Consider the following 24,923-nt stretch of genomic DNA (forward strand, 5'->3'; position numbering starts at 1 on the left):
AAAGAAGTTAACTTGCCCTGTGCTCACAGATACACACAAACGGTGCCCAATTGGTAAGTGTTTCAAATAACGCACTCGATATTTTGGTCAATTAGAGAGACACATCCAATAGAAGAAATAGCCGGGACCGATATTTCTGATAACAATTCAATAATACATTTTGTAGTCAATGAAAACTGACAAGCCAATTTGTAATGTAAAGGCTTTGTCGCATTGGCAAAAACAAAGTGTCTTTTGTCTGCTCAAGTCACGTCAGATTAATCTGAAAACGTTTTATCATTATTCAAGACCAGTGCTTCTTCGGCCCTTGTGTCGTTGTTGTTAACTGTTTTCTGCTATTACCAGGAGTGTATGTTAGACGATGTATAACATGTGTACACTACCGTACAGTATTCATTTAATCATGATGCAAAGAGGAGTTTCTCGGATTTTATGTTCTTGCTTCAACTTTTTCACTTTAGTTATTTTTATACAAGTACTAGATGACAAAGACGGCACAGACGACATCCTCCCATTGCAATAATGCACCAATCTAGCATTTGAGTTTCAGGCACATTGCAATAATGCACCAATCTAGCATTTGAGTTTCAGGCACATTGCAATAATGCACCAATCTAGCATTTGAGTTTCAGGCACATTGCTAGAAAGTGAGGAGCGTGCACAGCTGTTTCACTCACTGGTTTTATCTGTTTTTCGCCGAAATGTTCAAACATAAAACTTCATATTAAGGAATTTAAAAATGCTAACAATCGCGTTAAAAAACGGATTCACTTGAAATTAAAACAGCTCTTCGGTGATGAAAATGCTATTTTCACTGCCAGTTTTGTTATTGTCTTTGCTCTTATATATTTTGGTTATCAAGTTGGTTACTTAAGGTCAATGAGGTAACATAGAGTTTATTACGCCGGGTTGAAAATATTGGAAATGACGTCACAAAAATGTAGTCGTGACGTTGTGTAGTCGTGACGTTATGTTGTTCTCAGACGAGTTAGAACTATAAACAATTATATAGACAATTTCCTTAAAAACTCATCTCGTGACAGTTTATTATATTATACTTGTGGCTGAGGATTTTGATTCGAAAGCGGATTAACCTAAATATGGCAGTATTCCGATAAATGACCATGTTTTTAATTGAAACAAACATAGCAAACAAGATCATATTTCCTATTTTGACCATTCGAAAACTAAGGAGGTTTTACTACTCACACCGGCGTCAGTTGGCAATTTTCCACTTATTATTCATTCATAAATTAATAGTTCACACAATTGTCCAGGGCCACCACACAACGAGTTTACAGTTCTGCCTATCATCCTTAATCCAAAGCATGGTCCCTGATTGACGTAGGAACTCATGTCGAAATTTTAGGGCAGGCTACAGTGACACCCTTATTCCAAATCCATATGTACACATGTACAACAAACATCAATCTTGAGTGATTAACCTTTAACTACTTACTAAATAATGCATTTATGGAAAATATTTATTACTGATATTAACAAGATTGTAACCGTGTATTTAATAGCTGAAAACGCAAAAAATATTAAATGATTGGTGAATGCTAAAAGATAACTATAGATTCTAAAGGCACCCTTCTTTGAAATTACGCTCGGTATCCTTCATAAGAACCATTGTTTTCGAAATTTATTCATCCATTTGGGTATATAAAACAAAATTGTACTCATTGTTGTAAATCTTATTTGTGAGTAAGAGTGCATCTTTAAAGCTAACTTCTATACGCTTCATTCAATTAATACTTTATTACACAAATATTGACGACCATCTAACAGTTACATGAGTATTAGAATGTGTATGTTTTATACAATACCAAAGAGCTTGAGCAATAAATGTCTCTTTAAATATATACATAAACAAACAACTTTCATTATTCGCACTTACCAATTACATTTTTGTTTCCCCAAATTATGACAGTTTGTCATATTGACACGCACGGTATTTTGCGACATGCCGCAAACCGTCATGAATATTTTCACACCTACTTCTCGATCTACAGTTCGACTTAAAGAACATAGGATTGTGTGAAATTCGACCACTGGGACTGAAAAACGTGGACGACATAGCGAAAAAGTCGAGATAAAAAATCGAAACAAACAGATTTATTTTATATAGAATAAGAAGGAATAAATTCGGGACCGGAAAAAAGTCGACATAACCGGAAAGTCGACTTATCCGACGTCGACATAGCGAGGTTCGACTGTACATGAATTTTCATGGGATTGCGATTGCTAGGATAAATGTCACTGTTATTAAAATATATAACCATTTGGTACTAAATAACTTTAGTTAGTGTTGACATATTGTGACTAAACTTGATATAGAGGAAGTATTTAAGGAGGACTTCCATGCGAATGTATCTGGGGGCCCTAGGGTCTAGATCGCGCTACAATAATGCCCTTTTTTGTTTATTGATTATCTTAGACACTTCCAAATACATTCACAGACACATATAAATAAATAACTAAAATATGACAATTAACAATTTTAATGATATATTATTCCGTACAAAACTCTGAAAGTAGGACAGTATAACCTGCAGGTTTGTGTATATCACTGCGTGCATTTATTCAATTGTTTAGTTCCACGAAAAGTAGTCAAGGAATCTGCCATTTCAACTCCTAAATTATTTTTTTTGACCACCTTTCTACGGTTCAAGTATTGGATGTATGTTAGATATGGTTCCGATACTTCATGGCAATGAAGTGCACAACTAAGATTACAATATAAAGATAGCAATGGGCACAATTATACCACATGTCATAACAATGTGAGTATACATAAGTTTTAAGAACAAGCATATCAGGCGCACGTTTTGTTTGTTTCCACAAGCCCGACCGGCACTATCTTATCCTCCCGACCATACACTGTTTTTGCCGAAGTGAGGAGTTTTTACGTAATATTCTAAAAAACGTGCTTTTTTGAGTGAACATCAAGTTTGACCATTTTATATTTATAAGTTTTTACAAAAGTGATAATATATAGGGGATATAATGATAGGACGCTTATCTGGTGACATGTATCACGTCGAGTTCGGTGTTTAAACTCGAATCCATCGAGACCACAGGTCGAGACGAATACATGTTTACTCGCCGAGTTAAGCCATAAAACATTAATTTTAGAACGGAAATATGAAAATCTACGATCTGATCTTTTCTCAGCAGTCTTTTATCACTGGTTTGCAGATATTTACGCAAATAATTGCTCATTCCCAGACAAAAAAAGTTGTAAGAATGGTAAATCTGTGAGAGTGCAGCTTTAAAGAAAACACAAAAGTAAATGATATAAATTATTCTGTCTTAGTAATGAATACTTCAAATAGAAAAGCATAAGCAAATAATGCAATATATATATTAAAATAAATATATGACATCGGCAAAGACACCAAAATCTTGCAACATGTGATGTTAGCAACATACACAACACTGATAAAAACATTATTTTAGGGTTATGAATTGTACGCATTCATTGATCCGTAAATCATTAAATGTACTAATGTCACGTTTTAGCAGTAAGTCATCCCACACTTTACGTCTAGCAGATGATAAGTCTGGTTAAAATAAAGTATATACACAATAATTATTTCAGTCAAACTGTCGCATTTATAACAAGGCTGAATGAAGTACACGACATTGCGACACAGGTGGAATAATTGGCTGAATGAAGTACACGACATTGCGACACAGGTGGGATAATTGGCTGAATGAAGTACACGACATTGCGACACAGGTGGGATAATTGGCTGAATGAAGTACACGACATTGCGACACAGGTGGAATAATTGGCTGAATGAAGTCCACGACATTGCGACACAGGTGGGATAATTGGCTGAATGAAGTCCACGACATTGCGACACAGGTGGAATAATTGGCTGAATGAAGTCCACGACATTGCGACACAGGTGGGATAATTGGCTGAATGAAGTACACGACATTGCGACACAGGTGGGATAATTGGCTGAATGAAGTACACGACATTGCGACACAGGTGGGATAATTGGCTGAATGAAGTACACGACATTGCGACACAGGTGGGATAATTGGCTGAATGAAGTCCACGACATTGCGACACAGGTGGGATAATTGGCTGAATGAAGTACACGACATTGCGACACAGGTGGGATAATTGGCTGAATGAAGTACACGACATTGCGACACAGGTGGGATAATTGGCTGAATGAAGTACACGACATTGCGACACAGGTGGGATAATTGGCTGAATGAAGTACACGACATTGCGACACAGGTGGGGTAATTGGCTGAATGAAGTACACGACATTGCGACACAGGGTGGATAATTGGGATGTGTCCTGAAACTATCCATAAAGTTTCACAAGTTTTCTGCCTAAAAGCACTTTAAACCATTGGGCGGCAAATTGTTTGGCCGAGCTTTATAAGTTGGCTTTCCTGTCCTGGCACTTTAACGTTAAAGTCAAGAATCGGTTTCAACGTGATTTTAGGGAGGAACTTTCCCGTTTTCAAGTAATTAAAAAAGATTTAATATACACATGCCCATATTTCGGTAATTATAGTCTATATTCTTCTCCTAAACTATTTTTCATAGCAAATATACATGCATTTCCTATAATTAAATACTTCTTTAACTAGACACCTGTTTGGTAAACGACACAATTTCAAATTGAGAAATTCCTATTGCACATAGTGACCACTCTGTATTTTTGTTTGTTTGCAGTGGCTGCGTATACTTAACACAAAATTTGTCCATCTGTTTTAACAACCACTTTGAAAATCTTTTGGTCTGAAACCGCTAAACCTACTCGTGATGTTTTGAATGAAGCATCATCAAGTGGTATTTCATTAAGTTTGTTCAAATTATGCATCTGGGGACAAAACTGAAAACAAATATTAATGTTGTCCTTGGATGACATTGACTGTGACCTTTTGACCTTTTGACCTATTTATGTTTCAATTTGAGCAATGAAATTTGGAACATGGAACATTGGATTGTGTGTACAGTTTTTAAAACAAATATCAATGTTGTGCTTGGATGACGATCATAACCACTGCAACAGTTGACAATACTCGAACAATGTTTAATCCCAAGTAGCATTGCCACAAAACCTATAAAAAAACAAAGGTTTAAAACTTACACAACGTGGAGCGATAAAGGGCCGTCATGGCCCTCTTGTTCGATTTCATGTTTTTAATTTTATCAAGTTTCCATATTCCGAGATTTTTTTATTTTGAGCACAGACACTGCAGCTTATCCCCTTTATTTCATTCATGGGTTGTATACAACGATCGTAACAATTTAGCTGAGAAAACATGCTTGTTAATCCTCTCTTGTTGATTTAACGATATTTACAATCTATTTTTACAATTTTCATCACAATACGACACTGTTGTCTTTATAACCAGCAGAAGTCGGCGAAAATGGTACACCTTATAATATCAAGATTTAAATTAATCGTCGGCTATGTACCCACTACCTTACCCTTACCCTTACCTTTACCCAAGTGACGTATATAATAAGCATCTACGCAGGAATTTACACCCGTTAAATATAGCGCTCTCATTATATTCGATTTTTTTCTTAAATTTGGTCTGTTTAATAGTTTTAAAACGATTTTTGCAAACGAAGGGAAATTAAGCAAAATTATACTTTTCATCGAAATTCAAGCCCTTTTTAAAGAGGGTTCGGCCGTAATAATTCCAAGCAGATTAAAAGATTTTTCAATAGATTCAAGTCATGTGCGAACCTTAGTCACTTTCCTTTCACACATTCTCTCTTTTCCCTCCTCTTCCGCTCCTCCCCTGTCCTATGTTCTTCTTTCTTTAGCCTCACTCTCTCATCCTTTGTAAATTGATAATCGGTACTGGATCAATGTCTTCCACTGCACTCCCCTTTCACAATTGTCCTACCACACTCTCTCTTTCGTCTCCCTCCTCTATTATCCCTCCCTTACCCCTTCTCTTCTGCGCCTTTCTAAATCATTATGATTTTACACAATATCTTTCAACTATAACATCGTACGTGCGTGTTACGAGAACGGTTGAATCGACCTTCTCTGTTTCTACCAAGACACAGTTTCTTTTAACCTACCATTTATATTTTTTGTTTCTCTTTTAGCCTTTTCTTTCCTTTTGGCCCCCATCTTTTTCTCCCTTTACCTCGTCTCATCCCCTTTCTTTTCTGCCTCCCCTCCCCTTACCTTTCTCAATATCCCTCTTCTTAACCTCTCTCTTCGACCTCTTTCCATTCTCTTGTCCCCTCCCCTTTTCGCTCCCTTTCCTTTCATCCCCTCTTTTTTCACACTCCCCTTCCACCCATTCCCTCTGCTACCTCCTTATATCATCACATCCTCCTCTCTCATCTTTCATATCGCGAGAATCTCTCAGTCCCTGATTCTACTTCTTCTCTATCTCCTCGCCTTCCCGTCTCATTTCTTCCCCTCTTAATATCTCACTCACTATTTTCTCCCTCTATCATTACCAGCCTCTCGTCCGTATTGATCTCTCCCCCTTATCTCATTCCGCCTCTCTCATCGTACCTCTCTAACTCTTTATCTCTGCTCAAACTATCTCTCATCCTCTATTCCTATCTCAACTATCTCTCAACCCACCTCTCATAATTCATCTATTTCTTCCCACATTTTCACTCTCCCACGACTTCTCTCATTTTCTGTACATTTCTCTTCCAACATATTCTGTCACTTTCTTCGTACCTTTCTTACTTATTTCCTCCTTCCCCATTCTTCCAATTACTATATTTCATTCCCCAGCACTCGTCCATATCTCGTCTCTCCCCCCATTTCCCCCGCACACGTCTATATCTCCTCTGTCCCCCCATTTCCCCCGCACTCGTCTGTATCTCCTCTCTCCCCCAATTTCCCCTGCACTCGTCTATATATCCTCTCTCCCCCATTTCCCCTGCACTCGTCTATATATCCTCTCCCACCCATTTCCCCTGCATTCGTCTATATATCCTCTCTCCCACCATTTCCCCCGCACTCGTCTGTATCTCATCTCTTCCCCATTTCCCCCGCACTCGTCTATATCTCCTCTCTCTCACCATTTCCCCGCACTCGTCTATATCTCCTCTTTCCCACCATTTTCCCCGCACTCGTCTATATATCCTATTTCCCCTATTTCCCCCGCACTCGTCTATATCTCCTCTCTCCCCCATTCCCCCCGCTCTCGTCTATATCGCCTCTCTCCCACCACTTCCCCCGCACTCGTTTATATCTCCTCCCCCCTATTCCCTATAATTATCATAATAATATAAAAAAAACACACACAACATATGAAGCTGCAGGGGATTTTTAAACATAATATTCTCGAAAGGCATGTACTTTGGGTCTTGTTAATGTGGTAAAAACAGTCTGTACTAGCATTTTTGTTTCCATTATAACATGATATTATAAATCAAGGCGTGGGCAAGCGCATTAAAGGAAACGCGTTTGAATACTAAATAATACTACCAAACTGGAACACTAAATATTGTCTCCGTTTTGGAATTGTTTGTTCAATTTATTAGGGATTTTATAGTTTGTTATATTTAAGTTTTATTTGTTACAAAACTCATTGTGCATTTATAAAACATCATGATACCATTCACATGGGAACACTGCATGTAGTAACTGCTGACAGGTGTAAGGACTTACAAAATCAGACTCATGGTGAACTTTGAAATGCGAAATCCACACGGTATTCACTGACTCTAAATATATTTTTCACGATCGGTTTTAATGACGCAGTAATTGTCTGGAATCCACAAGTTTTTATTTCTGGTTCTAAACAATATTTGCTGCAGTAAAGCTACCGTGCAGGTTATACCTCAGTATATTGAATACGGGTGTTAAAGTGAAGCCATCGTGCAGGTTAAACCTCAGTATATTGTATACGGGTGTTAAAGTGAAGCCATCGTGCAGGTTAAACCTCAGTATATTGTATACGGGTGTTAAAGTGAAGCCATCGTGCAGGTTAAACCTCTGTATATTGTATACGGGTGTTAAAATGAAGCCATTGTGCAGGTTAAACCTCAGTATATTGAATACGGGTGTTAAAGTGATGCCACCATGCAGGTTAAACCTCAGTATACTGTATACGGGTGTTAAAGTGAAGCCATCGTGCAGGTTAAACCTCAGTATATTGTATACGAATGTTAAAGTGAAGCCATCGTGCATGTTAAACCTCAGTATATTGAATCCGGGTGTTAAAGTGAAGCCATCGTGCAGGTTATACCCAAGTATATTGTATACGGATGTTAAAGTGAAACCATCGTGCAGGTTAAACCTCAGTATATTGAATACGGATGTTAAAGTGAAGCCATCGTGCAGGTTAAACCTCTGTATATTGAATACGGGTGTTAAAGTGAAACCATCGTGCAGGTTAAACCTCAGTATATTGAATACGGATGTTAAAGTGAAGCCATCGTGCAGGTTAAACCTCAGTATATTGAATACGGATGTTAAAGTGAAGCCATCGTGCAGGTTAAACCTCTGTATATTGAATACGGGTGTTAAAGTGAAGCCATCGTGCAGGTTAAACCTCAGTATATTGAATACGGGTGTTAAAGTGATGCCACCATGCAGGTTAAACCTCAGTATACTGTATACGGGTGTTAAAGTGAAGCCATCGTGCAGGTTAAACCTCAGTATATTGTATACGAATGTTAAAGTGAAGCCATCGTGCATGTTAAACCTCAGTATATTGAATCCGGGTGTTAAAGTGAAGCCATCGTGCAGGTTATACCCAAGTGCATTGTATACGGGTGTTAAAGTGAAGCCATCGTGCAGGTTAAACCTCAGTATATTGTATACGGGTGTTAAAGTGAAGCCATCGTGCAGGTTAAACCTCAGTATATTGAATACGGGTGTTAAAGTGAAGCCATCGTGCAGGTTAAACCTCAGTATATTGTATACGGGTGTTAAAGTGAAGCCATCGTGCAGGTTAAACCTCAGTATATTGTATACGGGTGTTAAAGTGAAACCATCGTGCAGGTCAAACCTCAGTATATTGTATACGGGTGTTAAAGTGAAGCCATCGTGCAGGTTAAACCTCAGTATATTGTATACGGGTGTTAAAGTGAAGCCATCGTGCAGGTTAAACCTCAGTATATTGTATACGGATGTTAAAGTGAAACCATCGTGCAGGTTATTCCCAAGTATATTGAATACGGGTGTTAAAGTGAAGCAATCGTGCAGGTTAAACCTCAGTATATTGTATACGGGTGTTAAAGTGATGCCATCGTGCAGGTTTAACCTCAGTATATTGTATACGGGTGTTAAAGTGAAGCCATCGTGCAGGTTAAACCTCAGTATATTGTATACGGGTGTTAAAGTGAAGCCATCGTGCAGGTTATACCTCAGTATATTGAATACGGGTGTTAAAGGGAAGCCATCGTGCAGGTTATACCCAAGTATATTGAATACGGGTGTTAAAGTGAAGCCATCGTGCAGGTTATACCCAAGTATATTGTATACGGGTGTTAAAGTGATTCCACCATGCAGGTTAAACCTCAGTATATTGAATACGGGTGTTAAAGTGAAGCCACCATGCAGGTTAAACCTCAGTATATTGTATACGGGTGTTAAAATGAAGCCATCGTGCAGGTTAAACCTCAGTATATTGTATACGGGTGTTAAAGTGATGCCATCGTGCAGGTTAAACCTCAGTATATTGAATACGGGTGTTAAAGTGAAGCCATCGTGCAGGTCAAACCTCAGTATATTGTATACGGGTGTTAAAGTGATTCCACCATGCAGGTTATAACCAACTTTCTCTTATGCTTTTCGATGAAATACCGAATTTTTATTAGTGAAATAACCACAGTGAAAATATCAATTTGATATTTTCACTGCAAAATAAGGAGTGAAAATATCAACTTTCAGAACTTCTTTTAAAATCCTTTGTTGTTACTTCCCCTTGATCAAAACAGAACACTTCACTTTGAACTAGAAAATGATGGCAAAATAATGTTTAAAATTCAAAGAAATGTTTTATAAATTTAAATAAATATATATTTGGAAATTAACGTTACCGTTTATTACCGGTTATCCCGTTTTTCAATCGTTTTCTTGATCTTGAAGCTGAATGTTCGAACATTTGCTTTCATACCAAACAAATAACAGACGAAAACAACTGTTCGAACATAAACATAATTTTATGTCATAGTTCAAATATATTTTGAACTGTTTGTCATTGTAAAACGTAAATTGAGCTTCCCGGAAAATTCACACACCAATTAACAGATAATCTGATTTTTTTACGCCACCCAGCCTCAACATTTGTCAACAAACTAGCTTGGCCTTTAATCTTTACTTGGAAAACAAACCTGTTTTCAAGCGAAACAGACTGGTCTCTGATAGTAACATGACTGAATATCCATGTATCACGAAACACACTCTAATACTAAGAAAAATGTTTAAAATCCAATGATTATCCGCATTTGTGTTGCTTACACAATTGACCTTCCAAATTTTCATTCATTAAATGGCGGCGTGGTAATTTGGTTATGTATTCATGCCCCGCATAAAATAAAAGTGCTTTCGTTATTTTTTTCGAACATATGTGCACTTATAAAACTTTATTGATTACTGTTCATAAAAGCTTTGCACTAAAAAAACGAGCGTATAATAAACTATAAGAATGAATAGCAGAGTATAAGTATCTTCCATGACCTAGAATGTAAGATAGGTTCATTCCGACCCGAGCGTATGGTGTTTTGCGGAAACGAGGTTTCTCGACAAGAACCGCTATTCATCAGTATTGACACATTTATGCCTTCCGGGCAATAAACGGCCCTAATGACAGTTTTTTCGGCCGATGATGTTATACTTTTCAATTATACTTTTATGGATACAATATGTAATGATATGTTTAATGAATTGGATATTCCATTTTTATCAGACGAATTGCTTTAGGGTAAGTCGAAATTAAATACCGGAACGAGTGCAGGTTCAGATCTAATGCAAAATGAATTTTTAATCAATGGTAAGGCCACACCAAATTGATATTTCGTTCCGCGGATTTACCGCTCCTATTTTTTTGAAAATGTAAAAAAAAAAATATTTTAATTTTTTTTGTGCGCCCGCACCTCCATTTTGATCGCCAAGCAGATTTTTTTCAGGTAATAATTCATTAAAGGCTAAAAATAATCAAGTATAATTTTTCTACGCTAGTTTTCGTGTTTTTGTAAAGGGAAGTTACCGATGCGTAGTGTTTTTATACTGTATATCGATCGGTTTAGCATGGGTTTCAATAAATTCAATCAAAATGGCGGCTTCCGGTATAAACAATGTGGCTCGAAGTTTGGAAATTAAATCTTATTTTTGACAATTAATATGTTTTAAGCATGCTTGAAGTCATTGTTGATCGTCTCATGCACTAAAGGATCATTATTTAAAGCAATCATTATGCAATAAAGCATGTGTATATAAGACTGGTAGCGATTATATTGCGTAATTTGTCACTTTCTGTATATGGAAATATGATTATAAAGGTATACCTCTTAGTACATAACATATATTAAAGATTAAAAACACCCCAAACAACATTTAAGTATAGTTTAATTATTATTTCTCAGGGGATTCCGGTAGCTTGGTCAAATCATTATAATCGGCAATCCGACCTGCAAACTACCGGAATCCTTGTCACTTTCTGTATATGGAAATATGATTATAAAGGTATACCTCTTAGTACATAACATATATTAAAGCTTAAAAACACCCCAAACAACATTTAAGTATAGTTTATTTATTATTTCTCAGGGGATTCCGGTAGCTTGGTCAAATCATTATAATCGGCAATCCGACCTGCAAACTACCGGAATACTTGTCACTTTCTGTATATGGAAATATGATTATAAAGGTATACCTCTTAGTACATTACATATATTAAAGCTTAAAAACATCCCCAAACAACATTTAGGTATAATTTAATCAGATTATGGTAGATTCCGGTGGATTCCGGTGGATTCCGGTAATAAGGGGATTCCGGTAATTCTATGGACCGGAAAAGTACCAAAAAAAAATAAAAAATGAATTTCACTTTTTTTTCAAAATTATTTTCCCGACCGTATTCAGTTTGGTGCGAAACAATAGCTAATACCAATATAAACACTGGTGTTATGCTAAAATATAAATGCGAAACAGAATAAAAATTGAAGAATGTCGACCAATCTTGCCGTGAAATAGTTCACAACATAAGGATTTGAGTTTAAACTGTAACAACATGAATTTCTTATATAAGTGGAATCCAATGGATGACTGTTGAAACAACCGAATGTTCACGGTTTATTTCTCATCTTAAGTTAATTATATATTTCCGTTGTTTATTGAGATTATATGTATCTTCCATGGCCGAGAGTGTAAGATAGGTTCATTCCGACCCGAGCGTAGGGTGTTTTGCGGAAACGAGGTTTACCGAGTTTCCGCAAAACACCATGCGCGAGGGTCGGGATGAGCCAACCTTACACGAACGGCTATGGTAGATGCTTTTCTCCCACCTGAGTTAAACAAAATTAAGTAAAAATGTATTTTTTGCTGGAACTCTTTTGTGCTTAGTGAATATAATTGCGTATGGATATGCGATAATTCGAGGTTGCCATGGATGTGCGCGCAGTGATTCAGATTATGCTAACAGTCAAATCAGTCTTTAAATAGTTCTAAGAAGAGTGAAGCATTATTTCTCGAAAGATGCGTGAACACTTTTTTATGGTGGCATTTGAAGCGAGAAATAATTAATTAGCGTTCTAAATATTGCCACAAGACAAGATTTCCATGATGCTACAGACGACAGTCTTCAACAAGGGAGGTAATTACAATGTGTTCCATACGGGCATTTTATCTTCGCCCTTGGGCAAGATAAGAATTTCTAGCATGATCGTATCATTGGATCTACTTATCTGAGGTGGGAGAAAGTGTACTCTATGGTCTTATGTGTACGTACTGTACATGTACATGTATAAGGTATATGGACTTGGTCTTAAGCACATTACCTTTAGGATCGACAACAAAACAAATGGATTTGGCTAAATTGAGAACCGAATTGAAAAAAAAACAAAAAAAAACAAAAAAAAAACGTGATGATCATTTAAAATTTGAAATAGGTCGCCTTCTTTATCACGTGTCACTTTAACCTGATATATTGCATATTTTGGTAATGAGTATTTCGTATCCCTCCAGATTTATTTCACTGCTTCAGTCTTTTAATACAATAAATATTAACTTATAATACAGTATCATCAGCAGAGAAAGAAATAACTAGCATTCGAGTGAAACAAGAAATAAGTTAGTTACACTCTCTTGAAAATTGACTCCATTTCCCCGGATACTTTCAACTAACCACCATCCACAATATTTTTGTTAAATTTACCCTCTTTATTCAGGAAGTCATTGAGAGACATCCGCTTTAAGGTATATATATACAAACTCAGATCTTCGATGAGCATATATTTTATTACTTATAACTTCTAGTATCACACATAGTTTTTGTACCAACCTACCTTCAGTATTAACTTTTTATCATGAGGATTGCAATGGTAAATACTGTATATACATGTACAACAAAGTTAACAGTTTTTTCAAATAATTTAAGTTGACAGGATTCTAATGTTACCAATCTTCATTGTGATTGCGTCAACATATATCTTTTAACACTTTATTGATGATGAAATATTAACTCTGTGTTTCTTGTACTAGTCTATTCGACAATTAAGCTTTATTGCTTGTGGCTTATAACATAAAAGTAGTAGGCATGTTTGGCATGGTTTACGACCACAGTATTAAAATACAATTAAGCTTATCCTCGTAGATCGTCTTATATTACAAAGAGTTGTGCTCTGTTATTAAAAATATGAGTATGCTTGAACTCATGAGTGGAGGTTGACATAGCATTTCTTTGACTTGTGTGTTTTGTTCCAGTTACTCGTCCAAACGTATCTAGTCATATTTATGGCGCTTCATGTACAACCGGCAGTGCTTAGGACACACAACGGATGCAGGCATATGAGTAAGAAGCAACAAAGAAAAATGGAACAAGAATTGTGGACGGACTTTCCACACTGGACCTTCTTTCTGATCCCGGTATTCCGTCAATATGCTACCGGAAATCCATCGAGTGTAATCAAGAACACTCTGTCCAACAGGTGAGCTCCCACATAATAAGTTTTTCAATCACATTTCAAGATCGTCTTAATAAACATAACGAAGGTGCAAAAGGCCAAATCAGGTTGAACTGACTATTTCCAAAAGTGCAGTTATTTATTTAGTTTTTGCAGTGTTGAACTTAGCAAACCGAGACTGCTGTTCGCATAATCTGGGTGTATTGTCTTATTTCGAAGGATCTCACTCACAGGAATGCCCCAAAACTTGTATACATACAATTAAGGTTTTGCATACAAAAGCTTATGTTCATTCCATCCAGACGCTGTATTAAGAGTGACTCGTTTACCCCCATTCTTTCATTTGTCATTTTTGTTTACGAATCCGTAGGTCTCCATCAGAAATCCTCTACGGTGAATACGGTAGCAGATGCCCGCGTATGGCGAATGTGGACTGTCCTGTTTACTACGTGCTGAATCATGATGAAAACAGAATCCCCGAGAATATAGTGCACGCCCGCTGTTCTTGTACGGATTGTATACGCAATAAAACGGATATAAATGGGTGCCGTCCGGTGAATGTCCATATTCTAGTCTGGCGAAGAGACAAGAAGACCTGTGATTATTTCAGATCTCTGGAACCCGTACCGGTCTCCTGCCAATGTGCCACCACCATACATAAAGCTAAACCATTATGACTTGAGTAACTTTGACTTGAGTATCCAGTGAACATTTATAACTCGCATTTTTATAGTGATGCAAGTGGATTAACTTAAACATCTAAGTATATCAAAGGAAAGGACGGTATTAAGAGTGTAAATATGTTATCTGTTACTTTTATTTATTCTAAGTCAGCTTTAGAAGTATTTTTTTTACTGATATTATTTTGATATTTGAACAAGTTACATATTGTCAAATGATTTACTCAATTTTACATTTCATGTGCTCTAATTGTAAAATGTTTTTACGCATGTTACTTTTTATGGAGGCAATGGGGTCTGTGCTTATATTATTTAGGATGCTATTCATTTTGTCATTGATAATTTGCTGTTGATTTATTTTTTAATTTCACCTTTATTATAGTTTATACTGCATTGTGTTCTTGTTTTGTTCTGTTTGGTGTGTGAGCTGGATATTGCTTTTCTGTGGTCGACATAGCGTTTTTTTAAAGCTAATAATATAAAGCTAGCTTCATTGAAGGAAGCTGATATAACGGTAACTGGATACCATCTCAAAATTGGAAATTCAGTCAAAGTGAGTGTTTATTATATGGATTACAACTAGGTAGTAGCAACCTGTTGTCATTGGATGCTTATTTTTTTACTACAGGTGTGTGATTTTCATGTGATGTAGTGTTTATTGCTATATCATTTTCTCTTTTAACCTGCATTTCTACCACTCCTATATCACGTGTCGGTGGTGGGAATTTATTTGATGTTTACATTTTAGCTAGATAAATTCTTCCAATAAAATTGATGGATTATTTCAAGAGGATTCGGAAGTACTACCCGTTGAAAGATGAGGTTATAAATAGGAATTTGCAAATTCGGCCATATGAATCGAATATGCGCTCACAATACTTGTCACATGAATGCCACTTTGAAAGTAAGTTGTGCTATATAGTCCGTGCAATTGAATGCGCATTTGACATTCAGTATTTATTCACAAATACTCAATATTTTATTAATAAATGGTTATAAGTCTTGTCCAAATGTACTCGTCACAAAACCTTTCATTAACATTCATCATTGCATAACGCTTAAGCATATTTGATCCCCGGAAGGTGTTACAGGAGTTTAACAGAAATTTTACTTTTGGAAATATACCTTTAAAGATATTTCATTTTCAAAGTGCCACACATTTCCGCAATTGTACTTAGCACAAGATCAGTTCTCAATAAAAATCTGCACATGATGTAAGTCATCTGAACATAATACCTGACATGAATTCATTCGCGAATATCTTAAGCGTAAAAAGCTTACGTATATGACCTAATTTAATCATATTATTTACTCAAACTTTATTTTACAAATTTGGTAGTAGGACTGTTGTCTTGATTGGTACTGGCAAGTGGAACAGCAAGCGATTCAGGTTCGGTGTTGCGGGAGGTCTAGGAGGTTTCTTGATTGAAGGCAATTTCATAGATGGCAATTTTGTATAGCATCATGAATCTTGCTCCTTTTCGTCTGATTTCAAGGGGTTTCCAAGTCATATTTCATCTCTGTAACGCTAAATATAGTGTGATATCGATGTTTAATGAACCTAGCACCACTCGCAGCTTGCGAACTCAACTTTCGGTCTGACTATACTTTTGTTTTTTACTGTTTCTTTGTTGTTGTTTTTTATTGAGGCAATGGTCAGATTTCTCCTCATAAAGCCAAGGGTTAACTTTTCATACTTAACAAACCAGCCGATCAGGTTCTAATTGCTCTTCGATTTCGATTTAGTATGTGTGTCATTATCATTTTATCATTATTATCACAAACCCGTTACTTTTGTTTTGCTGTTGTTGCTCTTGCACTACTGGGAATGTCTATATTTGTGATGGCATTGAACTTAAGACAATAGTTTCTGGTGTTTGTGATGATGTACTATTATTCGATGGTATTGATATCAGGTCATTTTTGTTTCACCTGGGTGACTTTCTATCTTGATATTGTGGTGTGTGTGCACTGATTTCTACTATTGGAATGGCTTTTCATAGACTTAAAGTGACAACTCTTATTCAAATTCAATACACACACATGTAAAACAACCATACATTTTGACTGATAAACCTTAAACTTCTTACGATATAATGCATCTACGGAAAATATTACTTACTGATAACAATATTGTAACCATTTATTTAAAAGCTGAAAACACAAAAATATTAAATGATTGGCGAATGCTGAAAGATTTACTGTGATATACTATCGTCTCATAAGGTAGCAATACCGTGTTTTCTGCACATTTCTTTTGAATTAAACTCGGTATCGTTTTCGACATTTGTTTATCCCTATTGGTATATCAAAACAATTTTATTGTATGTGTTAAATCTTATTTGTGAGTATAAGTGCATCTTTAAGTAAGTATCTTCGATTTCTGCGATATGAACTTCCTTCAGCAGTTTCTTCAATGACCGATCTACCGTTAACTAATTTCCTTACCTAGTTCGTACCTTGTCTAAGGCATATATAGCCTCACTTGAGGATGTTGCCCAACAGCAACATTCGCAAACATGGCAAATGTCTGCGATTTATTTCGGTGAACTGCGATAGTCAAGAAACAAATAATTTACCTAGAGAGCTACTTGTCAACGTCTCTTTGCTCTGAGTACCACATGTGTGTGCTTTAAGTAAATGCACTTTTCTCATCGCTTGACAGTTTGGAAATCTCCATATAGAATTATGTTTGTCGGGGCTCTTCGTGTAACTAGGCTTTGTCGGTTGATTTGTTTTAACAGCTGATGTTTTTTGAGAACCTTTCTACATGTGTTCTTACAGTTTGGTGTTTGTCGCCAGTCCCTATGTGTTTCATCTGTGGTTGATTAGGTTTTAAATGTGTCCATTGCTGCTTTGAGAGTTAGGTCTGTACCTTCATTGATGAATGACTTTTTCTCGAACTTAGATGACTTTACTCTGAACACAATAAATATGTTCTCGCACCATTTCGTCGGCAACTGCTTCACTGTTCGCACAATTCTTGGGATCGATAACAAAATATTCAAAACTCTCATCTGGATTTTAAAAAAAATAATCGGTTGAATTTTGTATTTGGCTTTGGTTTGCAATATGCTCCAAACTTTTGGTAGAATGTCTGGTTTAGCTTTCGCTCATCATCTGCTTATATCCAAGTTGAGTATATTTGACGACCTTTGTCCCCTGCCCAAAGTATTAAAAAATCACTGTTTTTTAACTCTTCCATCCCAGTTCATGGGCGGGTGTTGTCCTTCGATTTGTTTGTTACAATGCCAAATAAGTCAAGTATCATATATAATTAATTGTCACTATTGAATAATCATATTTATTTTATCCATGTGCCAACTCTAGATTTCAATATGTTCTATCACGATGTTGTATTCCTTGGGATAGCAACGGAATGAACAAAGTCACAAAGTATTGATGACATATTTACTGTGTGAAGTCCGATCAACAATTGCTAGTATGTAGTGAACAACAATATAGTTTATGATTGAAGGGAAGTAATGAAATCTAACTGATGTCTATTTTAGTATTTTATTTTAGAGTTTGAGATGTTTGTATAACACAAGAGTATACATAATAACATACTACTGCTGTATTCCATTGTTAATACGCTCCAGATTTCTATGATTAACTGCATTTGACTATGAGTATTGGTGTTACCAACTCTTTCAGTATTCTTGGTTTTGTGCTATCTGAGCTTGCTGTTTTGTGGATGGTTAGATTTTCCTGGAGGTTCTTTCAAATATGCCATTATGTTGATCTTAATTTACCCTACTGCTTTGAACGGCTTTTATTTTCATCCAAACAATTCATTCATGAAACCTTGTTCATTGATGTTGATGCTCTCCAGTGGTTTCAATAAGACCAAAAATCAGGATTAATTTAAAATTCCATGTCTGATTTTCAGGATTTTTTAGGAATTTTCATTAAAGTTGTAGGTAAAGTAGCGCGTTTGATGCACAATTCAAAATGTTTATATTCAACCATTACAAGAGTCTAAAACATGTTTTTCCATTGTGTAATATGTATTATATCAAAACTCTTTTTGTCATGAATTGTGACATGAGTTATATTTAGTAAACTTGGAAACTTAAAGCTTTGAAACTTAAAATCTTTTCCATGTTTTGCAAACATCACATCATTATCAATAAATAAAAAAAACATGAAAAAAATCACATGCAATTAAATATTATTTATTAAGACATCTACAAAAGCTTTTTATGGTGCCATATCAAAAGCATGAAATAATCCAACTCTCAAATAACTAAGAAACATAGCCTAAATAAATAAATTACATAATGATTTTTAAAAAAAAGCATATTGACATCAGCGGCAACATTAAAAAGTAAACGTTTCCTTTGCACTACTGAGTATTTACTAGTCACCAGTGACTTGGATTTTGGATTTCTTGGCAAACTCAACAGTCCCATAGCATCTACGCTTACAGCGGTTCCAGTGTTGGACTGCCTAAAAGAAGGGGAAGTCCACTGTAGCTGGCCCAACACCCTATCTTCACCAGAAGCTCCAGGTTTTTGACTGTAAGGGTAGCCCTGATCCTTGTCTTCAACGGGTTCTAATGGCTGAAGCCCCTCTCACATGCCACAGAGGTCACTGCTATGCACATAGCTGCTTCAGCCACATAGCTGAAGCCAGGGAGGTTCCCTTTGTGTCTGGTAGCCAGCTTCTTGCAGAGCACTCTGGCAAAGCACTTCCTGTACGCCCCAGTCATAAGCGTCCTCATGATTGGCCAATCCTTGCTCAGACATCCCTGCTCTAGCTTCTTGTAGTGCTGCTCTACATTGGCTAGACTCTCCCTGATCTCGCTGTTTGTGAGGTATGCCAGTGTGCTAGGGTCAAGAACAGCACAGAGCTCTTCGATGATATCACGAGTGGTATCTGATGGTGCCAGCCTGTCTCCAAGGTTTTCCTGGATCCTAGAAATGTATATAACCATCACATTCATAACGTCTGACTCAGCATAGCTAAGCTGTATGTCTATGTACATAGTTTTGCCATTAACTTGTCCTAAATCTCACTTAAACTGTTTATAATGGCTACCACCGCCACTTTCTAGTCCCTCAAGACTTCCAATAGCTAATTTGACTACAGGCATAACATCGTCAAAGTAAACATCATCCTTTTGCAAACACAAGCTGAGAGTTTTTATGCATACCAAACTATCATTCAACATCAGCAGCACACTGATAAGCTTAAAGTTTGTCAGTTTTTCAACAGGCCCTTGGCTTTGGTGTCATTTTTCCTCTCCGCTTCATCTTCCAGACAACTCACAATGGAATGATAGCACCTACGGATGGTATCAATTGCGCCATGCATTGATAGCCACCTGATGTTGATAGGGAGAGCTCGCTGAAGAATGTCTGCCGGTTCTTTAACTTCTCGTACCGCACAGCAGAGTAGTGGAAGTGGTTGTACAGCGCAAGGACTGTAGCTTGGATGTCCTGCATGTAAGGGAATGCCTTCAGATCTGGCTAGAGACACCCTGTGCGCCAGACAGTGTATATGAACAAGCGATGGAGCACCGGTGATGAGTTGTGTTGACCGGTTGGTTCGGAGTTTAATGATCCTCTCCCCCTCTGTGTGCTCTCTGCTCTCATTGTGTTTACGAAGCGCCGGCATTTGCAGGTTGGCTGAAATAAAATACGTCTCTTAAGCAATGCTCATTTGATGACATAATACAGTTAAGAATGAATGATGCCAAACTGTTAGTTGAAGGTGTACAAAGCCAGCAAAACCCCGGACCTATATTTAATAGCACAATTTATATGAAGAGGAGACGAAGCGAATGTTTTGTTACAGTTCCAATGTTATCTTTGAACTTTCTACCAATAACCACAATTTTTCACAAATCATTTGGTCAACAAATTGTTACAATGTTCATTATCGGCTGAAAATTTTCATCAAAAAAAAAATGCATATTCAATCAAGAACAACATTAATGAATACTAGTCAGTATTGTTCGCCTAATTTTCAAGTACATGTAATTTGGTCATTTTATGTTGAAATAAATTCAACATACACTATGGTTTATTTGTAATATAAGGCCACCGGCCCAAAATACATATCAAAATATTATTTTTTTACAATAAAAAAATAAGTGATGTCAATTACAAATTAGTTAACAAACAAATGTTGCTTTAATTTAGTATTATTACATGAGTCTATCAGCATATTTGATCAACGTGCATACAATACGACTCGATATATTTATGAAATATCAACATTACAAGTACACTGTATGATATTATTCATAAATGTAAACTAAACATACAACTTTCACAAATTAACCAGCTGGATTATTCCAAGAACGCCGACCTTATTTGGAATGCATAATAAAGGAATTTAGATAAATGCAACAAAGTTTCGTGAGTTGAAATAAATCTATCCATGTAAAACTATAAACTGTACATGTACTCGCCAGCACCATCGGTTGCAAATTTGTTCTTCGAGTTCTCCGAGAAAACTGATCTGAACTGCTTATTTAGTGTCAGGTCAACTCGGACTACTTTGTTTGTTTAAGATGTCTACCTTTCTCACATAGGAATCAGTGTACTTTTGCGTGCAAATTGGTCAATTCACTACAGAATATTATAAGAAATTTATTTGTTGGTCTACTTTATGAAAGGCTATAAATTATAGCCTGTACATAGCCACGGACCTACATGGTTTATTTATAGGTCCGTGACATAGCGTTTGAGAATCAAGAGATGTAATCGCTGCATGTATTTGGGACCGATGTCAGCAAAACTGTTGTGTGCTACACTGTAGAAATGAGAAAATCAACACATCTTAGATTTCGTTTGATTTCAACCGGCGATGTTGTTTTTATGACGAAATAATGCTAATTTAGTAAAAGTAAGTATTATTATAATACTCATACAGTTAAGTGCTTGTAATTATTCTGTTTTCGTAATATAATTAATGCAACAAAATATACATCAAAGTCCGGATATTATTACATTTCGGATATGTCCGGTTATGTCAAATTATTAATTTCAAGGGCTAAATATCATGCCAAGCTTGCCTTTTAAGAGAAATCAATATAATAACATACATTGCATCTGGGCATTTTTACCAACATTATAAAAAGCGTAGGGTAGGCTCCTATTTCGTAGGTAGGGTTGGGTTAGCTACAATAATGAGTGATCAGGGATACTTTTTTTTATTATTTTGACTTTTCTTATGTATCCCTGTAATGCTACAACTCTCTACCATTTAACACTGGGCGAACGAATATATAGTAATATTATGCATATGAATTTATGACATAAATAAATATGTGTTTTATAGTAGCCAACAATATTTTCATAGAAATTTGAATTTTGACAGAGATAATTTCAAAATTGTGGCCACGAGGATTCTTTGCGCAAGGACTGTTTAGCTACTTTTTGCCGGGATGGGGGACGTCTCGACCCTGCCATTGTAAAAAAAATCATCAAAAGACTCGTTTAGGTGGACTAGCGTTGGGTAACCCGAACCAAATGTATGTAATTTGATTGAAGTGTTGGTAATAAGTTTTAACTTTGCAAGGATATTGATATTAACTAACTCTTGTCATTTTAAAATGCCATCCAGGCTTTTTTTAATGATGGTTAGGCTAACCATCAGACATGTGAACCTTTGGCCATGACAGAGAGGTAGATATAGGTCTCAAAAGCGGTAGTTTGTGTTCAAAAGCGGTAGAATTTCTAATTTCTTAAATTTTCAGACAAAAACAATGATGGAAACAATGTAAACAAAAACTTGATATTTGTTACTATTTTTAGATTTTTGGAAAATACGCATAAAATACGTCATGGTTAAAACTTGTCAAGTGTCAGTGTTTTTGATTGAGAAACAGGAGAAATATTACCTCTGACTTGTAAAAACAAGTTTATATTCAGACGAGCTGCTAAAAAATCAAATCAGACTGCCAAAACAGGTCAGAGTGTTAACTATGCAGACGACTGCAGAACTGTTTATGTCCCGCCAAAATGTCGTAAAATTTTATACACTGTCAGATAATTAATAACACCTTGGTAATGTTGTTTTCTTTAATGTTTTGACAGTTTTATAATGTCTTTGATATTTACAAAAAAGCTGATTAGTAGGATGCCAATTAACAAAGAATGCTGATTAGTTGTATTTTGTACCGTACCGGTAACTTAACAACGATCTCAGCAGAAGTGTGAAGTGATTTGACAAGTTGTTTATTTCACCATGTTCTTTAAAGTGACAGATTAATATGGAATTTTAGCATGGTTGATTTAATTATGAGGTTTAATTTAAATTTACGGCCAATTTGATATAATTTTGGGATTTTTTAGAAGAGCTTTTAATAACGGTAGATTTCGACGGGAAAGCGGTAGGGCGTTTGAAGAGTCTCAAAAGCGGTATATATTACACACCGCCGGTAGAGTTCTCATGTATGGCTAACCATCATTAAGATACATGTAGATGTTAACACTCAACAGTTCGGTAAATTTGTGACTAGTGGTAATAAAACAAAATTTTGTTTTTGAAAATTTGATATCTTGTGATATTTTATTGAACTATAAAGTGTATAGCAAACCCAGCTAACTAACTTTTTTATAATGATGAATTGTCATTCAAACACTCAACTGTACAAAGACTGTACAAAGATAAAGGAGGCTTCACTACCCATCGTCTGCATTGGTGTCCGCATTTGCGATCGCTTCCAGTTCAAGGTTTAGGGCAAGTTAGCATTTTCACTTTACTCCAATTATATCCTTCATTCAATTCACTTAATACTTCATCACCGGGGATGAGCAAAAAAAGTCACGTGACCACAAATGCAAACGCCAGTAGTATTACGCCAGTAGTATTTTGGCTCGATTGATCGTCAATCAAGGTAAGTTTCTTAATCGATATTTTTGTTATACGCGAGAGTTCGTTCAAATGACATAGCGCAAAAAAGAATGCATTGTTTTGTCTTTCGATCGGTGTATTTGTCACCATTCATGTATGCATAGTTTCCGAGAACACTTCGATACAAATTGTGTCTATGAATGCAAATGCATGTAGGTAGTGTTAAAATGTCACATATTAAGATAAATTGCCACATTTTTTTAATTGTTTTGACTTTCAGTTGTTCAATAATGGCTTTTATTTGTTTTATGAATATTTTGTGGGATGCAATTTGTACAAACAAATGCATTTTCTGAAGTATTTAAATTTGGCAAACGCACGTTGGCAATTTCATAAGGCAAACGTACGTAGTCTACCTGAAATGACATACGCACATAGGCATCGTATATAATAATAATAATGAGTTATCGTATATGTCGAAAGCTTTTAAAACTTTTTATTCTTTTTATAACTATTGCTGTAAGATTTTTGAATTTATATTTAATTATTATCATGATCATAATGCTTACGGTCATATGCATAAGGGAAAGTGAAACACTTTATGTCGTTTTACTTATCTAGATAAGCCATCTTTTAAGATTTTAATAAGCGTTTGTTTGCACGAGACGTATTTTTTATGAACATGCTTTTACAGATGATATTCTTTTAACAAACTACAATTTGTGTAATATATTTTGCGAAGTAAATCAAGTGGCGCTTAATTAATGAATGACAGTGTCTGTTTCAGTGATGTCATTTGTTTGCCACGTTTGTGGAAATGTGTTGAAAACGACATGGGGTTGAAATTGCATGAGCGCCGCCATGATGGTGTAAAAGCATTTACATGCTGTTAGAAACAGTTACACTCCACGGAGAGCTTGACGTGCCATATGTAAGTGTATTCTAGTATTAAAAAATGCTTATATTATTCTTGTTTTATTCTATATTATTCTATAATTAAGCAATTATCTACCAGTCACAAGCTCAGGCGTTTTTATTAAAGGTTTCCAAAATATTGCAATTACAAGTATTTTAATTGCATACTTTTAAAGGCATACATGTATTTATACAGGTGCACCACACATGGATCCAATAAGCAGTTTCTGTGCCCAAAATGCATGCAGGAGGTCACCACACATACGTACCTGAACAGGCATTGGGGAGGAGAAGATGGCACGACACGTTATACGTGCGACATGTGTGGGATTTATTTCTGTAAAACAGCACTTATACATACAGTTCAAAGAGTATTTTCAGTGATATAAACATTGCTTTGGGTAGAGCATACATTG

The 24,923-nt window shown here is 36.1% G+C and overlaps 2 protein-coding genes across 8 annotated transcripts in view; both read left to right on the top strand.

Annotated features, from left to right (window-relative positions):
- Window positions 1-15,174, top strand: LOC128211480 (uncharacterized). Of its 2 annotated transcripts, none has more exons than XM_052916315.1 (3): window positions 1-53; window positions 13,902-14,125; window positions 14,472-15,174. In XM_052916315.1, the coding sequence occupies exons 2-3, from the start codon at window positions 13,932-13,934 to the stop codon at window positions 14,776-14,778; spliced, it is 501 nt and encodes a 166-aa protein (XP_052772275.1). In that variant the 5' UTR covers window positions 1-53; window positions 13,902-13,931; the 3' UTR covers window positions 14,779-15,174. The 2 variants fall into 2 exon arrangements, with proteins under 2 accessions (XP_052772275.1, XP_052772274.1); XM_052916314.1 differs by lacking the exon at window positions 1-53 and adding an exon at window positions 13,437-13,519.
- The window catches only part of LOC128211479 (TM2 domain-containing protein 2-like), a 22,480-nt gene continuing 12,321 nt past the window's right edge, over window positions 14,765-24,923 (top strand). The window contains exons 1-3 of one of the 6 annotated variants that reach the window (XM_052916311.1): window positions 15,296-15,685; window positions 21,462-21,639; window positions 22,114-22,267. Coding sequence is in view for 3 of the 6 variants with exons in the window: in XM_052916307.1 (XP_052772267.1) it covers window positions 24,522-24,523; window positions 24,704-24,846 (145 nt within the window). In the remaining 3 variants the exon portion in view is untranslated. The other 5 variants (XM_052916307.1, XM_052916312.1, XM_052916310.1 and 2 more) reach the window with 5 other exon arrangements.

Source organism: Mya arenaria, chromosome 12, assembly GCF_026914265.1.
Source record: "Mya arenaria isolate MELC-2E11 chromosome 12, ASM2691426v1".
Lineage (NCBI taxonomy): Eukaryota > Metazoa > Mollusca > Bivalvia > Myida > Myidae > Mya > Mya arenaria.

What these genes read in the sequence shown, in the direction of transcription:
- LOC128211480 (XM_052916314.1), top strand. An exon ending in AAGAACACTCTGTCCAACAG is followed by an intron (nt 14,126 to 14,471) that starts GTGAGCTCCCAC and finishes ACGAATCCGTAG; the next exon opens with GTCTCCATCAGAAATCCTCT.